General features: G+C 46.2%; 1 protein-coding gene across 1 annotated transcript; it reads right to left on the bottom strand.

The window, feature by feature from the left end:
• Positions 1–440: 440 nt before the first annotated feature.
• LOC147223044 (visinin-like protein 1) lies at positions 441–25,143 on the bottom strand. Its single transcript, XM_086166912.1, has 4 exons — positions 24,868–25,143; positions 17,313–17,480; positions 3,742–3,957; positions 441–2,213 (listed from the first exon to the last, which is right to left on the bottom strand). Exons 2-4 carry the CDS (start codon positions 17,472–17,474, stop codon positions 2,016–2,018), a joined length of 576 nt encoding a protein of 191 aa, XP_086023038.1. The 5' UTR covers positions 17,475–17,480; positions 24,868–25,143; the 3' UTR covers positions 441–2,015.
• Positions 25,144–25,649: the final 506 nt, after the last annotated feature.

Here is a 25,649-nt window from a genome sequence, read left to right as displayed (position 1 = left end):
GTTGTTCAAGTGTTCCCTTTATTTTTTTGAGCAGTATATATAAAAATGAAATTGGATATATCCACAATTGTCTCTGAGATTGTGGGGATGGGAGACTACCAGAATTTGTTAAGGAGGACGATGGCCTGCGGGAAAATTTGGTTCAGAGGTCCTGGACCTTCACAGCCTGGTGGCAAGGTGGATCTGGGGGTGAAGGGTCCCCCAGTATCCCTCCGGCCCGCCGCCTGGATCCATGACGAGCCAGTCTTCCATTTCAGGTTGCTGGTGGTGCCCAGAAAGTTCAGAGTCCACCTGTGCTGTGGAGTTGTTGCGTGAGGGCGAGTGTCTACGGAAGTTCACGATCAACCCCACCTTATTGATGTCGCGCTCCGGAGAGATAAGACTCGTCCATAAATGGTTGCCGTCAAATGTGTCGTGTTCTGTCAACAAATACGACAATAGCCCATTGAGTTCCTTTTATTAGATTCAATCACAACACAGGAAGAAGTGCAGCCATGTCGTCGGGGACACATTACATGCTACAAAAGAATCCTTGTACACGGTTGCCTTTGCATACATCCTAATAGCAGTAATAGTAATACGAGCTTTAATTAGAAATGTTATCCGGTAGCCGAGGTTGGAGTAAAGATGTTCAGCGCTTAATCTCGATTGCGATTCCGTGTTAATCCCCATCGCACGTCTAACTTCGCTCGAAAGCAAAGGACGCCTCGCTGAACTTCTCTACGTTGACGTCGCACCCGTGTGCGTACGATGTATGAGAGATGGGAGTAAAAAAGTACAAAAGAGTGACTCGCTGTAGGACGGGCACAGCTGGAGGAACGATGTGGCGATGGCAGGGCTGTTCGCTCAGCGCATGGCTTTTTCAGGAAGTTCAATGAAACGCTCCTCTCATTCCCTCCCTCTTATCTATTTTACCGAAAAAGACAAAAAGTTATGAGATTATCAGACGCCGCAGAGTTCCCCCACTCCCAGGTACCATCTTCGAATTCACCGTGTCGATATGCAACCAAATTTGAAAAGGTGAACGTGAGAAACAGCTTACAACTAAGCGGGATGACGGTCCTCGGAAGTTCGGGTGAAAACTTCTCTCGTTTAAAGTCCAAGTGAAGAATCCTGAATCAACTCACGCCAACATTTGAGTTTCTCTTGTGTCTGCTGGTTGAAAATGCCAGATTTGTCCCCTTTCTGCTCATTCGAAGTGGGATAGTGAGTTTCAATAGACAGGGATTCATTTCTAAGAGGAGCTACAACTAATCTACGAGAAAACATGCTCCCACGGTAAAAGCAGTCAAAACCAACTTAAACCCCACTCGCCGGCTTCTGCCGTTTCGGTCCCTCGCCTCCGTCCGAATCTCGAATTGCGGTTTGAAAAGGCATTCTGTCTTCGGTCACTGGGTAGGAAATGAAGAGATCTTAAGGCGGAACCTAAAGGCATGCAAATCAACTACGTTTACACTTTTTTTCGTTACTGACAGGACAGGCATGTTTCAGAGGGGAGGGCTGGACAAACACCGATCCATCTCTTTATTCTTTATTCTTCTAGAGCTAATACTGATGGAAGGAGATTCCTAGCGCAGCCTTGTATCGTAGGAAGTTGTTTGGGGTGACGTCACACACAGCTAGCATGGGGAAACTGGGAAGGATAGAGTAGCGGCAAATTCAATGTCAAGAATGAAAGTGGAAAATACTTTGCACACTTCACATTTTGGCAGTTAATCTTTAAATATTTTAAATATCTATTCATATCAATACTTCTCTATGTATTCTTTGTGCCGGGTGTGTATGTGTGTCGTGTTGTGTCGTGAGGTGAAGTGAGCGTGCACTCGCACTTGTTTGTTGCGCGTGGATCTTTTTTGTTTTTGTTTTTCATAGCCAAGAACATTCTCATGCACACGAGTGTTTCAAACACAAGAAGCGAATCCATTGAAAGGTAGTCCAAGCGTGTTTTTTTTTTTTTTTTTCTCGGTGGAAATAGCTGCAAACCGAATGGAACGTGAATTCTACAAGTCCGGGGCCTATTTCTGGAGGTCACACTGCAGCAGTAATACGATCGACGGGTCGCTCTTGGCCGCCTCTTTGAACTCCTCCAGTGAGATCTGGTCATCGTTGTTCTTATCCATCTTGGAGAAGATCTTGTCCACCCGCTGCTCCGGTGTCAGGCCGTCCTCGTTCATTTTCATCATGATCACAGTGCCCACCATCTTGTAGATCGCCTGCAGGGAAAAAGAGACAAGGTTCTCACTCGCTCATTCATTCGTCGGTTCCTCATCTACAGGACTCGTTGGACCCGGCTGGTCAAACTATTGCTGATTATGTGGCATACACACTCTTGGACAGGGACAGCTCGACTGAATTCACTCGCTTTCTGTTCCCTGGCCCGTTCACGGGCCGTGGAGCATATAAGGATTTTACCAAGAGGCCCAAAAACTGCCGGGGACCTCAAAATATCCAAATCGTTTCTATAAAACTCTACAAACCAACCTCCGATGTTCTTGAAAATAACCAATCAGAAGAAATATGAAAAGAACCACGGATTGGCCGGGATTTCTTCTTTTTTTCTGAAGAAGCAAGAATTGTGCTTTAGATGAGCAAGCGCTCCGTGCACAGACACGTCGTGACATCATGAGCCTTGGCTCAAATGCCGGACATTTCAGAGCTGCCTGAATAATCTGCTTGAGGAGATCCCAACGCGGGACTGGATCATTCTTGTTGCCTTTATCACGATTTCACAGAGTTGAACCGACAGCCTGGTCTGGCCTCGGCGCCGGGACGGCCGCGGAGTCAAGGCTTAAACGTGCAGATCTTCTTTTGGCCACTTGGCGGCGGTGATGTGACAGAAACTGTCAACCGACTCCTTGTCGAGGGGACGGCTCACCCCAACATCGTCAAGGTATTGATTGCGGATGACTTGGACTTGGAGTTTGTTCAATCGTGAGATGCTGTACAGGGCTCATTTAACAAACCCTTCAATTTAGTTTCCTAACCCTGTCTAATGGGAATGCACAACTCTCCAGAGGGGTTCTTAGATGCTCTACCTCAGGCGTGACCAATACGTCGATCGCGATCTACCGGTCGATCGCAAAGGTAGTGTGTGTAGTTCGCATGGCATTAAAACATAAACGTCATCCTATCATCCTCACTATGACATTCATCAGTTGACTGACAGTCTGTCTGTCCAATCTGACCTTTTCTGACACAGGCGTCACTGTGCAAGGGCACATAACGGTGCGCTCTAAGAAGCGAGCAAGCTAGCCTCCAATTTATGTCTTCTAAACTTATGGGTATAAAAATGAGGGGGGGAACCGGACCGATTAAAAAGACTAAAACGTATCACTTCCTTACGGAATGGGAGGTGGACTTTAATTTTTTTTTGCTATGTCATTTTCAAAGTGCGTTTGCCTCATCCGCCGGTCTGCCATCGCGATACCGAAAAAGAGAAATGTGGAGCGGCATTTTCAGAGCGTTCACATTTGACGGTCATTTTTCTCCCGGCTAACTTCAACTATGCCGCTGACTCCATTCAAGTCATCAGAATAAGTTATTTACCAAAAAAAGTAATCTGTTGTAGCGTGCCATAAGGGTTCATGCAGTTATGATCCACAAACATTTATTGTGTTAAGTACACTCAGTAGATATATGAATAAATAGATATTCAACCTTTTTAGTGGAGGTAGATCGTTTTCACATGGTCATTTGAAAAGTAGCTCACAAGGCGAAAAAGTGTGGGCACCCCTGATCTACCTCAATGATCTCCAGCATCTCCACTCGCGTTATCTTGCCGTCTCCATCCAGGTCATACATGTTGAAGGCCCAGTTCAGTTTCTGCTCGAAGCTTCCCCGAGACGTGATGGACAAAGCGCAGATGAACTCTCTGAAGTCGATGGTCCCGTCACCGTTCTTGTCAAAAGTCCTGAAGGCGTGCTGGGCGAACTTTGACGCGTCGCCGTAAGGGAAGAACTACAGAGAGGGAAAAAAAAATGAAGATTGTAGTTTGAAACCCGTTACAAACTAAAGGCCCTTTTTGTATGCGGTCTTCATGGGAGGTGACCGAGAGCCTGTCGGGAATGAAACCCTGAAGATATTATTCCAACTGTCGCGCCTGAAACAACATAGTTTACTGATGGCTTGAGAGATGACGGGGCACTTCGGTCCACCTCTCTTTGCTCCTGACTGGTCATACATGGTGTTTGCCATACATGATTATGGTTTCCGACAATGGAAGAGCTTCCCCTCGGAGGTTTTTTCCCCCGTTGGATGGAGCACTGCGCCTGGTGGTTTTATTTAGTTTGTTCTAAACAAATCGAGACTATTTCAGTACATTTGGATTAGATGTTTCAAATCAGTGAGTCTCATATTCACCAGCATTAAGTCCATTTTCAAATTAGCTTTAATTACTTCATTCTACTATTGGGAAAGGCATTGATGAAATGTGTGTGTATGCGGGGGTAACAAAGTATTCATACAACCATGATTCATCAGATGTGGAGTCAATAAACTGTGACATCTGACTGTCATCATGGACAGGAAATCCATTCTTCCTCTAAGGCCAAATATTAAAAAATTGATTGTCACTTCATCTGTCCCATCAGGAATATGCGACACAAACAAATAGAGAAATAAAGTGCAATGAGGGGCCTCTTTCCTGCAAATGCAGAACGTTGCAGCACAGTTGACTCCTGACCTCCTTCAATTTTAGCTCATAATAGCTTAAGTCTTTTTCAAAGGTCTTTATGAATAAAAAGCAGTAGGTGAGGTGCATTACTTTCCTCTAGCAAAGTGTCTGAAATGAAAGCCCTCACTTCGCTACATCTTGCTTAACTGCTTTATAGCAACAATTAATGCAAAATGGATTTGTCAATAAAATACTGCTTTTGAATTACTTTTGAAATTCAGCAGTAGCGATTTAAGTAGTAATAGTAGTAGCACTAGCAGTAGCAGTAGCAGTAGCAGTAGAAGTGGCAGTGGGCAGTGGTAGTAGCAGTAGCAGTAGAGGTAGCAGTTCTACCAGTAACAGTAGCAGTAGCAGTAGAAGTAGCAGTAGGAGTAGCAGTAGTAGTAGCAGTAGCAGAAGAGGTAGCAGTACTACCAGTAGCAGTAGTAGTAGCAGTAGCAGTAGCAGTAGAAGTAGCAGTAGTAGGAGCAATAGCAGTAGCAGAAGAGGTAGCAGTACTACCACTAGCAGTAGAAGTAGCAGTAGCAGTAGCAGTAGAAGTAGCAGTAGTAGTAGTAGTAGTAGTAGCAGTAGCAGTAGAGGTAGCAGTTCTACCAGTAACAGTAGCAGTAGCAGTAGAAGTAGCAGTAGGAGTAGCAGTAGTAGTAGCAGTAGCAGAAGAGGTAGCAGTACTACCAGTAGCAGTAGTAGTAGCAGTAGCAGTAGCAGTAGAAGTACCAGTAGTAGGAGCAATAGCAGTAGCAGAAGAGGTAGCAGTACTACCACTAGCAGTAGAAGTAGCAGTAGTAGTAGCAGTAGAAGTAGCAGTAGTAGTAGTAGTAGTAGTAGCAGTAGCAGTAGAGGTAGCAGTTCTACCAGTAGCAGTAGCAGTAGAAGTAGCAGTACCAGTAGAAGTAGCAGTAGTAGTAGCAGTAGCAGTAGAAGTAGCAATAGTAGTAGCAGTAGCAGTAGTAGTAGCAGTAGTAGTAGCAGTAGCAGTAGCAGTAGCAGTAGTGGTAGCAGTAGCAATGAGTGCTTGTTGGTCAGGTCTGCAGATGGCCATCCAGGCCTTCCCCAGGCTAGACTGTGTCTTCTGTCCTTTCAAAGCTAAACTCCAGGTAGAGCTGAGAGGAAGGAGGACTTCCGGTCGAGTCAGATCCTCCCAGAGTCACAGAGTCTGTGTGGATTATGAATCTGATCTAAAGCCGGGCTGCCCACGAGAGCGTCGGCGAGGAGGAGGAGGAGGAAGCACGACAAACAAAAAAAAGGACAGTGAGGACAGGAGCTCCGGATCAGGACAAACCCCCAGGGTGCGGGAGGCCCAGCTGTTAAGAAACAAAATGTAGTGAAGAGAGGAAAACAAGGGGCAGCGATGCAGGAAGACACGCGAGCAAATGCTCTGAGAGACAAACCGAACCGTCGTAACGGGACGGGACGACGAAAACGAGTACCGTCATCGAGGAGCTCCATCACCCAGTGAGTACAGGATGAGGGTTTCAGGCTCCAGCCCGTCACTGGTTTCTGCTTATTACTGGTTGACGGGTCTGCACAATGAAAGGCCGAGTTGAACGCCAGACACACACAGCTGCTTGGACAAAAGGCCAATGCCACTGTGTGTGTGTGTGTGTGTGTGTGTGTGTGTGTTTTAGAATTGCAATACCATCCCCAACAATTACACACACACACACACTTTTGACACAAACCATGCCGTTGTTGAGCAGAACATGAAAGCTTTTCTAATCAGAGCAGTCTGGTGCTGGTATTGATCTAATCACTTGGGGAGGGACCACCAAAAGTGTGTGTGTGTGTGTGTGTGTGTGTGAAGCTGGCGCCACACAGTGATGAGCTGCATCATTTAGGACGGATGAAAAAGTAGCTCCCAATAAAACAGCAAAAGACAGTGTTGTTGAAGTGAGCGCGAGGCCAGAGCCTCCGATTAAAGCAGAACAGCTGAGGGGCTTCCAGTGAATGGAAAGCAGTGAATAATCTATGCATGTTATGTATATTTAAATCACTAATTCTCATGATTCATAATTCTCAAGACTGTGCAGGCAGGATCTGGCGGCTGTGTTAATCACCAGTATGATATTTTCGCAGGAAAGTTGTTGAAGTAAGTGAGATCCAGAATCTTAGATGCTGGAACCGACGTCTCCGTTTACAAGCTTGAATGAATTGTTTGAAAATCAGCTATTAAAAACTTTCCTGAGATTCGAAAGATGACGACTTTGCACTTTCAATTCCTTCATCCGCTTCAGAAGATGCTAGAAGAGCTGAGGAAGGGGAAGTTGCACGTGGGAGTTCCGGCCGGGCTGCTTCTGAAACGAACATCTACCCGGCCAGAAAACTCAACCATCCTCTCCCAAAGCAGATTCCATACTCCTGCTTGGAAGAAGGATAGCGAGCCACCGGTGGGCCGCAGCAAAGACTGGAGGACAACATCACAACCAGCCTGAAAAGGGTTAACATGACTGGAACATCTCCACTGGCATAACCCTTTCATCAGAGCCTTACACGTGACTGCACTCACCCATTCACACACCACTGGGAGCACAGCTGCCATGCAAGGCACTAACCAGACCATCGGGAGCACCTGGAGGCGGATGTTGCCCAGGGACTCTTCAACATGCGGACAGGTGGAATTGAACCGGAAACTCTCTGCCTGGAGCCAATACACACACCCCCTCCCCCCAACAGCAGAGCATCTCTGTGAAAATGAGGTTAAGTAGCCTCTTGAATCCCAGAGAAGCTACCAGAGGGTCCTTGGTGAAATGAGGAAGGGGTTGATCTTCAAATTCACCATCTCAGAAATCAGAGTGCACAGTGCCTTCAGACAGGAAACATTTAACACTTGAAGTTCCTGAGGTGCCAATACCACCATCTTTTTTTCAGCAGGTCGTTCTGGAGGATATGTTTGCTCGCTGTGAGACAGTGGTGAGCTGTGCTGTAGGTATGACAGAGAAGTTCAAGGTGGAGGCGGGAGTCCATCAGGGATCAGCTCTGAACCCCTTCTTGTTTGCAATGGTGATGGACAGGCTGACAGATGAGGTTAGACAGGAATCTCCATGGTTTGCAGATGACATTGTGATCTAGAGAGGTGGAGGTATGCTCTGGAAAGGAGAGGAATGAAGGTTAGTCGCAGCAAGACAGCATATATGTGTGTGAATGAGAGGAACTCGGGTGGAACGATGAGCCTACAGGGAGTGGAGATCAAGAAGTTGGAGGATTTCAGGTACATGGGGTCAACAGTCCAGAGCAGAAGAGACACGTTCACGCTGTTTGGAATGGGTGGAGAAAGTGTCAGGGATACTGTGAGACAGAATGAAAGGAAAGGTGGAGGAGACTGTGGAGAGACCAGCCATGCTGTATGGCCTAGAAACAGTGACAATGACCAGAAAACAGGAAGCAGAGCTGGAGGTCGCGGAGATGAAGATGTTGAGGTTCTCTTTGGGAGTGACCAGGACGGATGGGATCAGGAATGAGTCTATCAAAAGGCGCATGTTAGACCAACAGGTATGGCGGAAGGTGTGATGTCCTCCTCCAGTGCTGCCAAACAGCGTGACCTCCTTGTTTTGTTGTTTGTTTTACATTGTTTTGTTGAAGCATGTCATCGAGTGGAATGACCGAGTAAGGAAAGACAATGCGCGCTTAATCCGTGACTGGGGTGTGTGTGTGTGTGTGTGTGTGTGTGTGTGTGTGGGGGCTCTGTGCTCTTACATAAACCCTCAGTGACAGGCCCGCAGACACTCACTTTGCATTGCTCCGACTGCTTCCCTGCCCCTAGGGTTCATGCAGATGCACAGCAGGCAAACACACACTCACACACACACACGTGCACACACGTGTCAACATGAATATGTTTGAACCTCTGTGCTGAGAAAGATGCACTCTAATGGTTTTAAGGTTGTTCTCGGGTACAGGTCTGCCAGCAAGGCTGAGGTGGACAATGAGGTGCCTGCAAACATGGGATGGATCATATATTGTTGCATCTGTGGTGAGTTTGAGCTGATTGGAGCCGCTGGTGAGCAGCTTCTCAGCACCTTCATCGCTTACTTTTGTTTTCCGAAGAGTGAACGCAGACATGTATCCCTGCTCTGAAGCGGCTGAGGCAAGGGAGATTTTTTTGAAATTCACCTTCAAGGAGCATCACTTCAATACTCAGACTTTCATTTTCTGGAAAAAAACAGCTTCTTGCTGTGAAAACAAAAGAACACAAAAACACAGCGGCTAAAATGAGAGGCGTCCACAGAAACCAGGACAACCACCACTGACAAAAGGGATAAAAAGGAGGAAGAATTTTTGTATTATGATGGAGCAGAAGTCTGCAACGACGCGTGTTTGTAAGCCATTCTAACTTTCTGTTTTTCTTCTAAGTACGATTAGTTATAGTGGTTAATTACTACAACCACTTACTACAGTTAAGCGGTGTGAGTAGTTCTGGCATTTAATCAAGATGACCGGTTGTGCCACTTAGTCAGCACGACGAGGTACAGTAGTAGATCTTTATGACTTCTTCTTCTTCTTCTTCATCTTCTTTTCCTTTCGGCTTTCCCCCTCAGGGGTCGCCACAGTGAATCAACTTCTCCATCTAACTTTATTCTCTGTATCCTCCTCTCTCACACCAACTACCTTCATATCCTCTCTCACTACGTCCATAAATCTTCTCTTTGGTTTTCCTCGAAACCTCCTGCCTGGCAGCTCCAATTCCAGGATGTCTTCCAATATATTCACTATTCCTCCTCTGCACACGATCAAACCATCTCAGTCTGCCTTCTCTGACCTTCTATTCAAAACATCTAACATGAGTTGCCCTCCGATGGACTCATTCCTGATCCTATCCATCCTGGTCACTCCCAAAGAGAACCTCAGCATCTTCAACTCCGCGACCTCTCGCTCTGCCTCCTGTCTTTTTGTCATTGGAACTGTCTCTCGTCCATACAGCATGGCTGGTCTCACCACTGTCTTGTACACCTTTCCTTTCATTCTGGCTGTTCTCTTCAGTCCTCTCAGTCTCCCACTTCTTCAATGCGAACCGCTTTCTCTGTATATACTCCTGCACTTCCCCTTCCTCAAAACGTTCTTAGCAAACTCTTTCAAGATAACTCCTATTCCATCTCTGCATTTGTCCACCGGGCATCTTCAACCCCCGGAGTTTGTGAATGACTACGTGTTGAAGTGAATCCCTTCACTAAATGTTGTTCTTAGTTTGATTTCATCACTGAAATGCTTGGTTTGGCACATCATTTGACTTCTAATCAACAAATAGAACAAAAAAAAAAAAAACTCTATAGAATAATGGAGGACCTTTTTCATTCAAGTAATAATTTGTGTCCTTGTCAGTTCTGCTTGGACTGTTGACAGAATGGGGAACATGCTCTTTCTTAGATTTTGGTTCAGGTCTTTATTTAGTTTAAAGCTCATCATTTATTTATTCATTTGGTTTGTTCAAATGTTCCCAGCGTGTTACCCTGCAGATGTTCATATTTTGGCTTTTACGAGTTTACTTTGTTATTCCGTCTTCCCGTCGCCCGACGTGCACTCCCGTCCTTCAGCCATCCATCATCTATTCTTCGCTCCCAAAGTCACCTGCTGGGCCTTCACTTCACTTTGTTTTTAACTCATTGCCATCTTTGTATTAGTGTGTCTGCTTTGCTCATACCTTTGGTGACAGTCTCAGTTTGCTGTATTCGAAAGTAGATGGTTCAGCTCCTGCCTCCCACCCTGTCACTCTCACAGAAAATGCCACAAGCAAATGTGTTTTTTCTGAACGGAGAGCCAAGACTGTAAAACAAGGCAGCATCGGTCGTTTGAAATATGAAGTGAGTAATTCACGTATCAGAGGCCGCTCTTTGTCCGACACGTCTGACACACAACATGGAATACGATCGGATGAAAACTGCAGGCGGCCATCTTTCATTCTCCGGCGACCTTTACGTACGGTCCAGGTTGTGGGTCCGAAGGGATGAGGGATCGATTTAGCCCTTTGGACTACAGAGAGATAGATCCATTGATCCAAACACGTAGATCCTTAAATGTACAAAGAGGAACTGGATCTGAAAAACTGTCGCTTGAACCAAAAACACATTTAATCTACTTGCATGACTTATGAGCCGCCGACTTCTAGCCAGTGTGAATGATGCCGACACGGTGCAGTTTCCTCTTCCTGGACAGCTGACAACTGTTCATCATCTGATGTTGAGAAGTTTGGCTCAGACCTGTCCCCAACCCCGGCTTATCCGCGCTTACAAAACTCCCATCTGGCAACACGGAGGGCCTTGGCGGCCAAACATGACTGCAGCAGATGGCTCCGCTGAACGCAGAGACACATTTCATTCATCAGTGGGCACCCAGGAGGACTACAGTCAGAAAGGTGTGTAGGTGTGGGTGAGCGTGTTTCTCCATAAACTGCTCGTGTCAGATATTCACATCTTAACTGTCCTTTCTGTGCGTCACTGTGTGTAACGAGGATCTGAATCTGACCGCCTCAGGTGTGGAGTGTGACCCGCTAGAAGCTGTCAGGTTTGCTGCCGAAACGCCAATAGAGGGAAGACACAGAGGGACACTGGTGTCCAAAGAGGATCAAGACTTGTTCTCAGCCGTCCCTGCAGCTGAAGATCCCCTCTTCAAAAGACACCGGACCAAAAGAATGGCGGTGCACACAGAAGATATTTCGGGGCAACCTTTTCTATATTACGCTGTCTGCTTTTTTTTTACTGCAACATTTGAAACTCTCCTATCGTTGGTTTGCTGTAACCTAACAAATGATGGCGAGCCGGGCCTTTACGTGTCCACGCGTGCGGGAAACTTCAGGATCTGCATGCAAACATTCCTGTGCTCGAACTCCCTGCTGCTCTTTGTTGTTTCCATCTGAGTTCAGACGAAGATAAAACAACCGCAAGCCACTGTCTGGTATCTGGGCCCATTTATCAAACTGGTAGATCTAAATTTATCCAACCCTAAGGTGAGTATCTGTGCTTCTTGACAGAGGGACCCTTGGATCCAGCAGGTCTGTGACCCATTTTAGCAGCACCTGCACTCAAAGGCATTGTTTGCATAGCAGCCAATAGAAATGAGTCGTCTTCAATGGTGAGACTTTATGTTGGGAATGATGAAGATCCCGTATGTGGTGAACCATCTTCTCCTCAATAGTTGGCTCTCCAATGCTGCGCATGTGAAAGCATTACCACGCTTTACTGAAGAAGACCTGAGTCCCCATGGCTACAAGCCCACGAGGGTAACCTCTTCACGTCTTCGGTCCGAGTCTCTTCAACAAGCGAAGTCCAATTTGGATCACACCTCTTGATAGTTAATGGAGGTGCTTGCTGACACGCTGCCTCAGAGTCCGGAGATCGTTTGATATCTGCAGACGTGTGAAGTCAGACACGGAGTGTGGAAGGTAGGCTGACATCTGTAGGATGGCTCAGAGACGGCTGGAAGATAACTTGGAATCAGATTGCGTTCAGGACAGGAAGCTGCGACTCATCCTCCCTGGTCTTGAATGTGTGCTCCTAATCTTTAACCCTCATATTATGTTAAGGGTCAATTTGACCCATTTCACCCATTGACCCAATGGGTCAAATTGACCCTTAACATAATATGAGGGTTAACATGCAGGTATATTTGGTCTGGTTACCTTTCGACTTGAGCTTCCCTCCCCACCGCACGCTGGAGACAAGTCTGTTGGGTTTGTAATTTTTATGAATGGAGAAGCTGCTCCTCGCTGTTAGGAATTCTCCTTTGTTTTGGAAATTGTCTTCAGTTCAGTTTCCTTTGATATCTATGTCTGGTGTTTCCACGGGACCAAACTCAGCCCGCTACGTCGCAGCAGCAGATGGATGAATACGCTGTCGTCTCGAGGGTAGACACAGGCCCTGATGTTGCTCTTCTAGAGCTAGCATGGCTTAGCAGTGTCCGATTTAAAGCGGTCATCGAGGGCCACAATAGTCCAGTTTCTGGATTGCTAAGAAAAGCTGAGACAAGAATCTGCAAGACGTCGCTTCTTTAGATCTGTCAAACTAAAGATGTAACTCCATTGCCAAGAAGACCCATCAGTCTAAGGTTCACAAACACGTTCCAGTGCATCCACATCTTCTGGTAAGGAAGAACTCTGGGGTGGAGGAGGCTCTGGGGTGGACTTCTGATCTTTTCCCAGGACGTCTCAACTCTAACAGAGCTGAGGAGAAGATGAGATGAAACATCTCAACAATGTGCAGGCCAAATCTCCTGCCCTTGATTCACATATCTGTAAATATGGATGTTCAAACTAGACATGAAGGCCTGCTGGCTGCAGCTTCTTCAGCAGGACTCTTGTAACTCTTGGGCTGAAAATGAATCCCTTCCCAACAGTCCCTCTTCCTCACACTGGAGCAGATGTTTGATAAAGGGTCCACAGGGGGAAAAAAAGGAGGAACAACAGTGAGGTCTACCGGTCAGTGAAGCTTTAACTAGCTCGACTTGACCGGGAGTTCTGGCTCAGGGCAACCGCACCATCAGAGGACGTGTGACCAGCCAGATGTTCTGCTTATTGATAAATCTGTGTTAAGGAACTCTGCAAACAACCCCTTTTACCTTCTCTGCCAGAGACTGGGATTCATTAAGCTGCTTGACCTGCAGCGGGAGACCTGGATGCGGTGATGAGTAGACAAGAGGCAGATATTTGCCGGCAGAAACCGCTTTCTCATCCTACTTTGTGAATCTTATCCCTCCGATGAGGGAGTCTCACTGCACCCCAAAGTGAATCATTCATCAATATTCAAAGTAATAAAACCAGAGAGGCCAGAAAACCCGGAAGGTCAAAAGCAGAATCCTAAACCTGTATCTGACCGTCTGGTTTCTATGAGCGTGACTACGCCGATCTGGAGCCCAGCAGCTGGTTCAACTGAAGCTCTGGGGAAACCAGCTGTTCCTCTTCCTGTCAATGACAGTTAATTGTTGATCCACTTTTTAACCATTCCCTGCTGTAATTACTGACATTCATGACGTGTGGAGGTTTGCGTAAAGACAGCGATGGAGGCACGGTTTCTGTTGTCTGAGGTGGCAAAGCTATTCATAGTGAAACATGAAGCTGATGGAACAGGTGTGTGTGTGTGTGTGTGTGTGTGTGTGTGGCACAGGAGCCAAAGCAGCTGAAAAGGCGTGACGCTTCATGAAACCAAAGAGTGGGAGGCACAATGGATATTCTGTATTCATGATTGAGTACAAACACCTACACGCTCGCTGCGGCAGCAGGGAATGTGAAGGGCTGGAACATCATACCGTCCTGCTGCCCAGAGACGCAACATATATTTATCTGCCATTTGGGGGGGGGGGGGCGTCTTCTTCTGCGTAACACAAAGTCACAGCCCAGTTTGATTAAATTCTGCAGACTGAAAGGTTTTCCGTATCTATAATCAAATTTATAACAATGTTTACACTCTTCTACCAGCACACACCCCAATGCACTGCGGACAGCAAAGTAGGAATTTCACTGTACAGGGAAACTGGTTTCTACACTGTACGTGTGAAATAAACGCTTTGAGTCTGTAAAGTCTGTAAATTGAATGACAGGAAAGAAATCCACTAATTATTTAACTGTATATTAAATGAAAGAGAGGATCTTCGCCTGCTGAAACAAACAGCAAGGAGCCTCGTCTTCCTCCTTTACACTGGAAGACAAAACGATTCCCCTCTGCTGGAGGAACAGAAGGCCATTATCACGGGGAGATGCTGAAGAGATATCGCCGCATGCTCTCGGTGAGGAGGTGTCAAAGTATTGCAAATATATTCTTCCTGAGAGGACGGGTGTTCAAGGCTGATATTCCATGTCAGCTGAAGAACCCAAGAGTGTTTTCCACGCCCGTCTTTGTGCCCGGAGACGTCCCACGGACCCACAGAACAGCGATGGAAGCATCCATATTCAGGTCGGCATCTGAAGGGAGTTGTCTTCTCTCCAAACCAGCCTATTGGTCCATCATGACTGGACCAGGTCTGGTCAGATTCACCAAGAGAAGCTCTTGTTTCGGAGCTGCACTTTCGAAGCAGCTAATGTTGGGAACAAGTGAAGACGATCTCGAGGCTGTTGTTGAGGAGCGTCTAAGAGCTATGCCAAAGCTGCAGATTAATGTTGTCAACCCATGGATTCACCAGGAGATGAGGTTTGTGAAAGTGATGAAACCCAACTTACTCAAGGAGAATGTGACTCCTGGGTGTTTGCTCACTGTGACTTTGAGACAAAATATTCTAATAACTATGAAGATGAAGGAAAGCAAGGGGACCTCCTTTAGTGAGCAGCAACATAGAAGACTGGACTGGGTAATGATAATAGTAAACTTTTCATTCATTCAGTCAATTTACCAACAAAGCCTGCAAATCCAGCAGACAGCTTCTAAATGAGCAGCTATCAACATGTCTAAGAAACTTCAAACTACCATTTGCTGCCATTCTTTGCTTAAAAAGCCCGGAAGGGTCCACTCTCCTGGGCCAAGTGTACCAGTTTGCGCAGACACACTGTTCTTTTCCTTTGAGTCCAACCGCGCTCCCCTGCTGAGGTGTAACTCTACGCCGGTCTCCTGCTCACTTTCCTCTTTCAGCCCAGAAGATGTTCCTCTTCGTAAAGCGGAGAGACACAGTGAATATGTCCCATCTGTCCGCCAAGGCACAGAATGCTGCTCTTTGCAGAGGGCTTCTGTCGCAGGTGCCAAGCGGATCTGCACTAATGCCGACCCGGCGCAGAGATAGGGGGGCACAGGTGCAAGTTGAGGCCTGGCAATCACATGCATGCATGCACGCACAGCGAGGACACCTTCATACAACACACATCTTCCATGCAAGGATTAAGACATTACTTTAAAATATTTTGGATGTTTCAGACAACCCTGTTTCTGAATTGGATCCAAGGCTAACGCATTCTTACACCCCCACCACACACACACACACACACACACAGTCACTCTTCACAGGAACAATCTGTCCTGCTAATGCGAGGTCACAGCAGACCGTTTTCCCACTTATCAGTCCCCTGCATTTAAATAAAGCCCAATCAGACACACTGTTGCCTAGAGACACAATCAATAATAGGATTTGCTTTGAAAACCTACAAGACCCAAGAGATGTGGGCCCCATTGGCCCTTTGTGAGCGCACACCTCACTGCCACGGCTGCTTGTCACTGAATTGTGCTGTTTGTTTCCCTCTGACTCCAAGCTTGATATTGTAGCTTCATTAGAACAAAAGGCCTTGATTTTCAGAAAATCATAACGGGACAAACGTTTCGGTGGAAAAAGGGAACTCCCAGAAGTGGCTGTTTGTTTCCTGGCTGGGGGATTCAAAACATTCCCTTTCTCCTGGCAGCTGATGCTTGAACTTCAGTGGCATTTAAAGAAGTGCAGGTCTGATGTGGTGCCCAGGAGGATCTTATGTAACCACAGCCCCCTCTGGCATCTCCTGACACTAGGGATGGGAGATGAAAGCCTGCTCGCAAACACTCCAGAAAGCTGAACAAGGTAGGGTATAAAATGCGGAGATATGTCGACCGAACAAAAGTGTTTGTACATTTTCCATGTAAGATGTTTATCACGCAGAATAGAATTCCTAGTCCAGGTCCTCCTCAGGGATGACGGGTCATATACCTGATGTAGAGAGGTAAATTAAACTGCGTATAATTGTTGTTTTTCTTTATGATTCTTATCTTTAGTAGCAGTATTATATCAGCAGCAATGCAGACTGCACAGATGTTGTATTGACATCCGATGTGTGTTCCGCTGCCATCGAATAAGAAACTTTGTGGCTTTATCGGTGCTTATAAACCCAAATGGAAAGGGAATGAAAGTTTGAGGTAATATTAGCATGTGATGAAGCTCATGAAGCGTCTGGGATCTGCCCTGATGCAGGATTCCTGCATAGATACAGGAGGGCAAATGTGAACATGGAGGCCTCGCCTGTGTGTTATGGAGTGGCAGAGAAACTCTTCTGGGGGTTAATGTGGTGATTCAGAACCTGTGTGACTCCACACTCCCCTTGCTGATACTACCATACACATCCCTCCTACAATCAGAGCTCATTTAAAAGCCGCTGTTTTGAATATTTTAAAAAGAAGCTACTCTCTTTGCTTACACTTTTAAATAATTACAACCTTTCCTCCAGGGATAATGAAGTCACAAGTCGTTTGTGTAAAAGTCAAATTATGATTCTTTCACAATTTGGGCTTGTTTGAAGTCATCAGATTTGTGAGTAAAGTCTGACTTCAGTCTGATCATGTGACTCCAGTACACATCTCTGATTGGAGGAGACCCGACACGGGTACGAGCAAAGTAAAGCAAAGTCTGTGTGAATTTAGTGCTGCCATTCCTTCGGCCAGTGGCAAATTTGCGCACTTGGGAAGCACGACACGCTACCTTATGACTTTTACTATTTGTTTGATTAATCACTTCGACTCATTGTTTGCCAATACCAGGGAGCATTTCGAGACTGAGCAGGAAAAACTCCACCCATAAGAAGCACTTTCTCATTTCTCCTTCTTTAATCCAAAAACAAATGAATGGGGATAATTCCCTGTCCCGCTGCAGCCCGAAATCAAATACGATTTTTACAGCTTTTTATCTGGAATGGGACTGTGTGTAGTCTGCGGTCAGAATACAGTCCAGTCATGACACTCGTTGCACCATGAAATGACTGATGGAGGACCCTCACCTTGACATAGAGCTGCTGGAACTCCTCCAGGTTGAGACGTCCACTGGGGCAGTCCTTCAGGAAACCCTTGTACCACTGCTTCAGCTCGTGTTCGTTAAACTCTGTGTTCTTCACCAGGTCCTCCATCACCTCGGGGGTCAACTTGCTGTTCTGTTTCCCCATTTTGTCCTGCAAACAATAAGATGGGGGACAACTAGTGACAGAAGGAAAGTGAAAAACATAAATTTCCTTCAAAAGAAATGCAGCAAAGCTCATGCAGGAGATGAGTGGCAACTTGTGCTTCTGATTTACGGACACTTTGTGAGACTACAAGTCCTGCCCCAGTTTCATATGTAATACTTTTAATTTAAAAAACTCTCACAATCTGACGGGTCATTGAAACAGTATTAACGGAGCTATTCCAGCCATTCTGCTTTATGCTAACACGAGGTCCTGTGCTGCATGGCGGAGAATATTCTGCTCTTCTTAATCGCATAGTCACCATGCTGTTGACTCACGGCAAATTAAATGCGTCCCGTTCAAACGAGCTTCAGCTCCTTCCCCGGGGTGAGCTGCTTCTCATCAGGCCACTCTCTAAAAGCACATCCAGTGGGTTTCACTTTGAGACGCCTTCATTCTCCAGTGCAGCTGAGGCTGGCTGATCAGACAACCCAGCGGACGAGTCGTTCATGGCAAATGTTGATTCATGTGGTTCAGATATATTTCTGCCTCTCTAGTATTAAAACACAAGGCGGCGTCAGTTGAAAAGCCTTATGCTGACTTTGTTTCAATTCACTGAAAACTAATCGGAGATTGTTTTTGAGAGGGACATCATTTGATGCCCATTTGAATGATGCTAACCGCTGAGAACCTGTGAGCTAACAGATGTCTGTAAGAAAGAATGGGCATCAGGAAATAAGCATTTTAATGTTTTTGCAAGATTTATTTAGAGCTACAACCGACCGCTATTTTCAACACCCATAGAACCGTCATAGATTTTCTTCAAATAAATGAGTGTGCTGTCAGAAAATAATGTATAATAGCTCCAAGACGATATCTTCAACTTTTAAACAGCCCAAAATATTCGCTCACTGATGTTGAACAGCACAGATGTCATATAGTGAGATGTGTCATAAAGGTCTGCTGATTCTATGTAAGTTCATTTGTTAGAAGTGAACAGTAAGCATGGAAATGATGTGCTACTGTGTCTTTGAGTTGTCAAAAGATACGACGGAGCCGGATGCCGTTACTGCACCGGGGGACGAAGACAAATGAAGATGCTCGAGGCAACATGGAAACAGCTTAAAGGTTTACGGTGAGAGGACCTTTGGAATCTAAGCGAGGAGCTCCGACGAGTATAAAGTCGCTTGTGTCTGCGGAAGACTCACTTGTCCCTGAAAGCACATGTTTGAGCTGTTCTTCAGCTGCCACAAGACACTAAAGCACCACCCCTGACCCACACACACCAAACATGCTAACTGTGTGACACTAACCAAGTCATTCAGACTCTTCCCCTGCCTGAGCAAACAAAGAAGTTGGTGGCTCTTGAAAAAAAGACACTGACGCTCGCGAAGCAACAGCACGCAGACATTTAATTCAGATTCTTGACTTCTTGTATTATTTGGCTTTGAAAAGGAATGCGTCACGGCCAGCTCTTGGCACATCACTGCTCTGCGGTTCGCTCAGCTGGGATAGGCTCCAGCATCCCCGGAGACCCTGAGGAGGCTAAGCGGCAGACGATGGATGGATAGAGGGTATTTGGACCTTGGTTCTCTTCGAGCAGTGTTTAGGATCAGTATGCTCAGATCAGATGGGTAGGATTGATATTGGACTGGCATTTGGAAATTTGAATTACAGTGGTTGCGCTTTCTTATTGGCCTTCATTTTTTATGGGCCAACAGTTCTTTTGTGGTCTTGACAGAACGAAATGACAATCGTGTCCACTCCGTCCTGTTTTGAACTGTTTCAGAAATATCTGTTTCTCATTAGGGGTGAACTGTTTTCACGCTGTGATCGGGCTGAGGTGCTGCTGGTTTGATCAGGGAAACCCTGACTTGGACCCCTTGGGGAGCAGATACCAGGGAGCACAGTGCCTTCACAGCCTTTGTTTGCCAGATGCTTCATCTTTCTGATATGGAAACATACGGTATTTCAGTTCCAGTATCGGACAGATCGCTGAGAGAAAGAAATCTAATAACAAGGTTTGGCGGTTGATACCAGTTCTTGTACAGTTACGTTTCCAAAATCAATTCTCTGAAACAAGTCTGTCTGATGCTGTTTTTGGAGGTGGTCTTCCAGCTCTCGGAGTCAGATAGCGTGGTCAGTAGATATCTGCAACATTCACTAGAGACACAGTTACATCAATTGGCCCTAAATGTCGAGATTTTGTCCTTTTTCTAAAGGAAATTAAGATGAAAAGAAATTGCAGCACGCTCAGGTTGGATCAACTGTCCGCCCATTGGGCTTGGACCGGATCCCATCACGGTGACATGTTTTCTTGTGTGCCCATTACATTTAAGGCCTTGTAGAACAGGAAGTTCTATCACCTCCAGGTATGACACAGATTATGCAATGGAAATGCACAAAAGAGTCCGGATAAAAACCTTTCAACATCCATAGAAAAAAAAGTGGTGTCACTGTGACTCCCAAGCACTAAGTGCACTCAGTTGAGTCTGAAAGGGAGAGGAAGTTGCACTATTTTATCTTCCATGACACACTGCTGGGCCACAAATCTTTTCAGACAGAGAGTCTATAAACATCAGAATGTTAACACCTCAACTCTTTGCAAAGTTCCCTAACTTAAAACATGTGACAAAGGAGTGTGAAATATGATGCTCTTTTCAGATTCAGAACCAGTGCTGATGAGTACAATTTACAGAAAATTCAAACAAGCAATAAGCGGCACGTCTGTGTCCACTACATTTCCAACATGAATACAAAGTTAGATGAAGCTCAGCGCTGACAGTCCTTGATGCTAATGCAGTCCCAGCATAAACCTTCTAGATCTCCCCTCCATGGCAGTCACAGCACAGCATATTGTGGGTTATAAATACCTGCACAGTATGTAAAGCAGATTGTCATGGTATTCATGAATAACTAGTTCCTTTGGTCATCGGTGGGTCAGTGTGATCAAGGTTTAGGATGAATATGTTAACGAACCCTCGCCTGTTATAGAGAACTCGAGGCTTTATGCACGACTGCTGTGAGACTTTCTTTTGTGCCCAGGGAACAATTATCGCTTGAAAGGTAAAAGAAGGCCATTGTCGGGGTTTCCCTCGTAAAACACCATCAATAGATCGCAGTCTTTTTTTTCCCTGGAACGGTTCACGTGTGGAATTCTTTGAAAAGTCCGACATGCCCATTTGAACTTCATTTGATTCTGCACTTCTTGTTTTGCCTGACTGTCAGTACACTGCATATATCTTTCAGGTTTCCAGGCCTCAATGCCTCAACAAAAGCAAGGCTCTTAATTCAGAACTCTAATTCATAAGTGAAATCGAACGAAAATGTATTTGCAGTGTTCCATTACCTCTATTTCTGCTATATGCTGGACCTTTCCATAAGGAAATGTGGCAGCAGATGTATAAATCAACCCGCTTTCCATGCATTTCCATCACACTGAGTACTAAAATCCATCAGTTTGCAAATCCTCGAGCTAAAATGAAGAGTATTATTCATAAACCCCTCATTGGCTTCACCGTGTCAGGGAGGGTGACAGTGCATCACTGAATTGTCTCCTTTCTTTTTTTCAAAAAGAAAAAAAAAAAAACCCGAGCTGATGCGCGAGCGATTTCGACTAACTACAGGGGAATCACACTCCTCAGCCTCTATTCAGCTGTGCTGGAGAAGAGGGTCCGCTGGGTTGTTGAACCTCAGATCCAAGAGGAGCAGTGTGGTTTTAGTCCTGGTTGTGGAACAGTGGACCAGCTCTTTACCCTCGGCAGGGTCCTTGAGGGGGCATGGAGAAGGCAATTGACCTTGTCCTGTGGAAAATCCTGTGAGAGTCCTCCGGAAGTATGGGGTACATTGCCGGTTGTAAGTCGGACCCATTTCTGATGAGAGTTGGACTCTGCCAGGGCTGCACTTGTCACCGATCCTGTTCATAACTTTTATGGACAGAATTTCTAAGCACAGCCAAGGGGATCCGGTTAACTGGCTGCAGGATCGAGTCTCTGCTTTTTGCAGATGATGTGGTTGCAGCCGAATGTGAAGCAGCCGGGATGAGGATCAGTACCTCCAAATCCGAGACCATGGTGGTCAACCGGACACAGGTGGAATGCCCACTTCGGATCAGGGAAGAAGGTCTGACCCAGGTGGAGGAGTTCAAGTATCTCGGGGTCTTGTTCACGAGTGAGGGGAGGACAGAGCGGTTGATCGACAAGCGGATTGGTGCGGCGTCTGCAGCGATGCGGACTCTGTACCGGTCTGTCGTAGTGAAGGAGCTGAGCCAAAAGGCGAAGCTCTCAATTTACCGGTCGATCTACGTTCCCACCCTCATCTTTGGTCACGAGCTGTGGGTAGGGATACAAGCGGATACAGGCGGCTGAAATGAATTTACTGCGTAGGGTGGCCGGACCCTCCCTTCGAGATAGGGTGAGAAGTTTGGTCATCCGGGAGGAGCTCGGAGTACAGCCGCCGCTTCTCCGCATAGAGAGGAGTCAGATGAGGTGGCTCAGGCATCTGATCAGGATGCCTCCTAGATGTCTCCCGGGGGTATTCCAGACATGTGCATCTGGGAGGAGACTGCAGGGAGGACCCAGGATACGCTGAAGGGACTAAGAGAAGAGACCCCGCGACCCGACTTCGGATAAGCGTGAGAAGATGGATGGATGGATGGATGGATGGTTGGTCCTCTGTTTCTGCATGAGTGAAACGTGCTGTCACCGCCCCTATCGTTTACTGCTTCCTGACAATCAAACTTCAGACTGTGGCTGAGCTTCAGTTTTGAAAATGAACATGATTCAATAGGTTAAAAAAAAATTGCTAAATATTTGATTGTATAATGATATGTACATGGGACACAGACCACTGAACAGAAAAAATGTATTTTCACTAGCTTATGTGAAGTGTTGCTATATGTATTGTATCACAATTCTTGATAAGCATCATGTGATTACGTCAATAACCATGGAGTATGAATTTATTTCCACCATTTATCGTATTAATGCATGAGTATAATTTGAACTGTGTGTAATATTTTACCTACAAGCACGCGTGTGCACCATATGCCTATATGCATTCTTGCGTTCAGATTTTTATTTGTATTAAAAACCCTGGTTGCCAAAAACTGAGGATGGGGATAAGAAGAGTATTTCAAATATGGTGCTTCAATGTGTTGGTAATGCGATCACAATATCTTCTGCTTGTTTATAATGCAGCTGTTACTCATTAATCTCCCCTCCTTCATTCTAAAGGCAGCATCAGATCACCATTTGCATCTATATGGTGCCGCAGCTGCTAGGGACCTGGCTTTAAGACACAATGTGAGCCAGGTTTCCTTGTCAATGCAACCCGCAAACCGCTTCAAGTACATCACATTGTTGCAAGTAAGGAAAAAACTTGTTTTTTAAATCATCCTCCTACTTTTTTCCATGTGTTTGCTGGCTGTTTTTCTATTTGGCCCTTCAAAATTGCCACACAAGTCAACTTCTTTTGTCATAAACCCCTTTCAATATCAACAGCGTTGTGAAGCGCTATCACCTGTCTCGAACCCTCTGTCTGTGCAGGACATCAGTCTTCATCTTTGTAATGAAATTATGTTAAACTGTCTCCTCCCAATCTAAATTGTATTGTACTGTATTCTATTCTATTCTCTCCCTTCTCTGCCCATCCAACAACGATCTTCCATTCGTATTAATGGACCTTGAAAGAACAGGATGAAATGAAATTCCCGCAGCAGCAGAAGCATGATAGCGATAGCTATCAGCTACCAACATGACAGAGATGACACACCTCCTCATACGTTCATCTAACTTGTGATCGAAACAAAAAGGAGAAATCAACACTGGGTGCACTGCAACTGGGTAAAATAAAAAACATGAATTAACTACAAAAAAAAAAAATCAAATACCAGTGACCAGGTGGTGATGGGGATGGAGCTGACCACGATCACTTTCTAGTCATGAAAGTGATCGTGACTTAAGCTTAAGATCTCTTAAGAAGAAATGATAATGTCTAAGCTACATTAAGTTCTGAAACACAGTCTAAGACATGGAGGGTGGCACGGTGACGTAGTGGTTAGTACTCCCGCCTCATGGCATGAGGGGCCGTGGTTGGATTCCCACAGGGGGCCTTCCTGTGTGCAGCCCCCACCTTCTGCCTGTGTCTTCGTGGAATTCCTCCGGGTTCTCTGGTTTTCTTCCACAGTCTGAAAACATGTGGGGGCGAAATGGAAAACTGCCCTTATGTGTGAATGACAGAGCTAATGTAACTGCCTTTTGCTCTATGACAGCTGGGATCCCCCACGACCCTAAGGGTATGATTAGCGGTAGATGATGGATGGATGGATGGATGGATGGATGGATGGATGGATGGATGGATGGATGGATGGATGGATGGATGGATGGATGGGGCAAGACATGGAGTTGAGGTTTGGTCTGCAGTGGAACCTGCTGGGTCCACCTCTGAGTCATAGGTCTTTGTCTTGTCCATTTAAAACCCAGAAAAACACTGAAGAATTGAGCATTTATGACTATAAAGAATATAAATAAATATATATGAATATTTGAATATAAAGAGATATTTTGTTCTATTTAACATCCTTGTGAGGAACCAGCAGAACTTTCACACCAACCAGGATGTTACATAACACCGTGTCCCTCTGCCATTGTCTGCCAATGGGGGATGACCTTGACAGACAGAGCCAGTCTACCCAGCCCGGCGACCCCCACCCCACCCTCAGAGCAACATTGGAGTGCTTCACCCTCTCAGTGCAATCTCATGACCGTTGTGTGTGTGTGTGTGTGAGAGTGTGTGTGTGTGTGTGTGTGTGTGTGTGTGTGTGTGTGTGTGCGAGAGAGAGAGTGAGTGTGTGAGTGAGAGAGAGGGAGAGTTTAAAAAGAGTGGCTGGGGGAATATTTGTTCATACCTGCACTAATTTGGGAAATAAAATGCAATGTGAGACTAGATTTATGTGCTGTACAACACATACCCCACCTTCCTCTGTTACACACTCACGCACATATTTGTGTGCGTGTGAGCGTGTGGGCGCCTTGCAACATCAGCACCAGTGCCAGATGCATGCAAGGATCCCCAGCCCCCCCATCCTTGCAGACCTTCATTCAGCAGTTAAAATAACTGCAGACTTTTAAATGGCCGAAGGTTGGTTTAACCATGGCCAGCTCTAACCTTCCTCACTTCTCAGCGACACCTCCAGTGTCACGCAGAAACCTTGGCGATCTCCGAGCTAAGAATGAGAAAGTCTCTCAATGAGGATGGGATCCTTCCTGTTCCACTAAAGGTGCATTAACCCTGTCAGCGGTGCGTCCCGCAGAACCCCGCAGATGTCATGACGCAGCAGCAGGTTGCATGAAACGGACCGCGGAGAGCCCCGGGGGTCGGAGACCCGTCAGCCTACCTGGATAAGGTGACGAGAGAGCGGTGATCTGGCGCCTGGTGTCCGGGGCTCCGAGCACTGAGGGCGGGCAGAGGCGGCCGGAACACTGCGAAGCTGCTCCCCAGTCGAGCCTCAACTCCTCTTGTTCTGCGCTCCTGTGTCTCTTTGTGTGAAGGTCGAGGGGGTTTTTAGTGTTATTTTCAGGCAAAGAAAGTCAGACCGGGCGGGAGGCGAGCGGTGCGGGTGAGGATGCGGGGGATGATGCTGCTGGACGCGGCTCGCTGCTCGTGATGCACCGGGAGGAGGAGGAGACACACCGGAGGGAGGGGGCGCCCTCTCCTGCGCTGCTGTGGAAGTCAGCGCGGATGTGAATAAGCACAAGTTACGCCACGGAAATAAGCAAGAACAGCCCCCGCATAGACATCATAAACACACATTTTGTTTCATCTGTAAGACTCGCCTTCGCCACCGTTTTATCGTCTGAGCAATAGGCATCATTATTTGTCTCCTTTTTCGATAAAAGTGGAGCGGGTTCGACGTCACACAATCAGACCTGCTAGCTAGCGGTGAGCTAACATGAGCTACAGCACGGCGACCTGAAGGCGCGGACTGTTCAAGGCCAGGGTCAGGTGAGTGGGAGGCGTCATGTCACGGAGTTTGTCCATTTCACTGATATATGGCTCACTAATATGGTTCTGTTTTTATTCAGAAACTCTTTCTCTTCCTCTATCTCTCTCTCACACACACATAATTATATATTTATGTGTGTATGTGCCGCTTACATTAGCTAGCAACTAGCTAGC

This window comes from Fistularia commersonii, chromosome 20 (genome assembly GCF_037954325.1).
Source record: "Fistularia commersonii isolate RoL2024-O1a breed Wild chromosome 20, RoL_Fcom_v1.0, whole genome shotgun sequence".
In the NCBI taxonomy this organism is placed as follows: Eukaryota; Metazoa; Chordata; class Actinopteri; order Syngnathiformes; family Fistulariidae; genus Fistularia; species Fistularia commersonii.
This window is presented reverse-complemented; position numbering and strand designations above follow the sequence as displayed.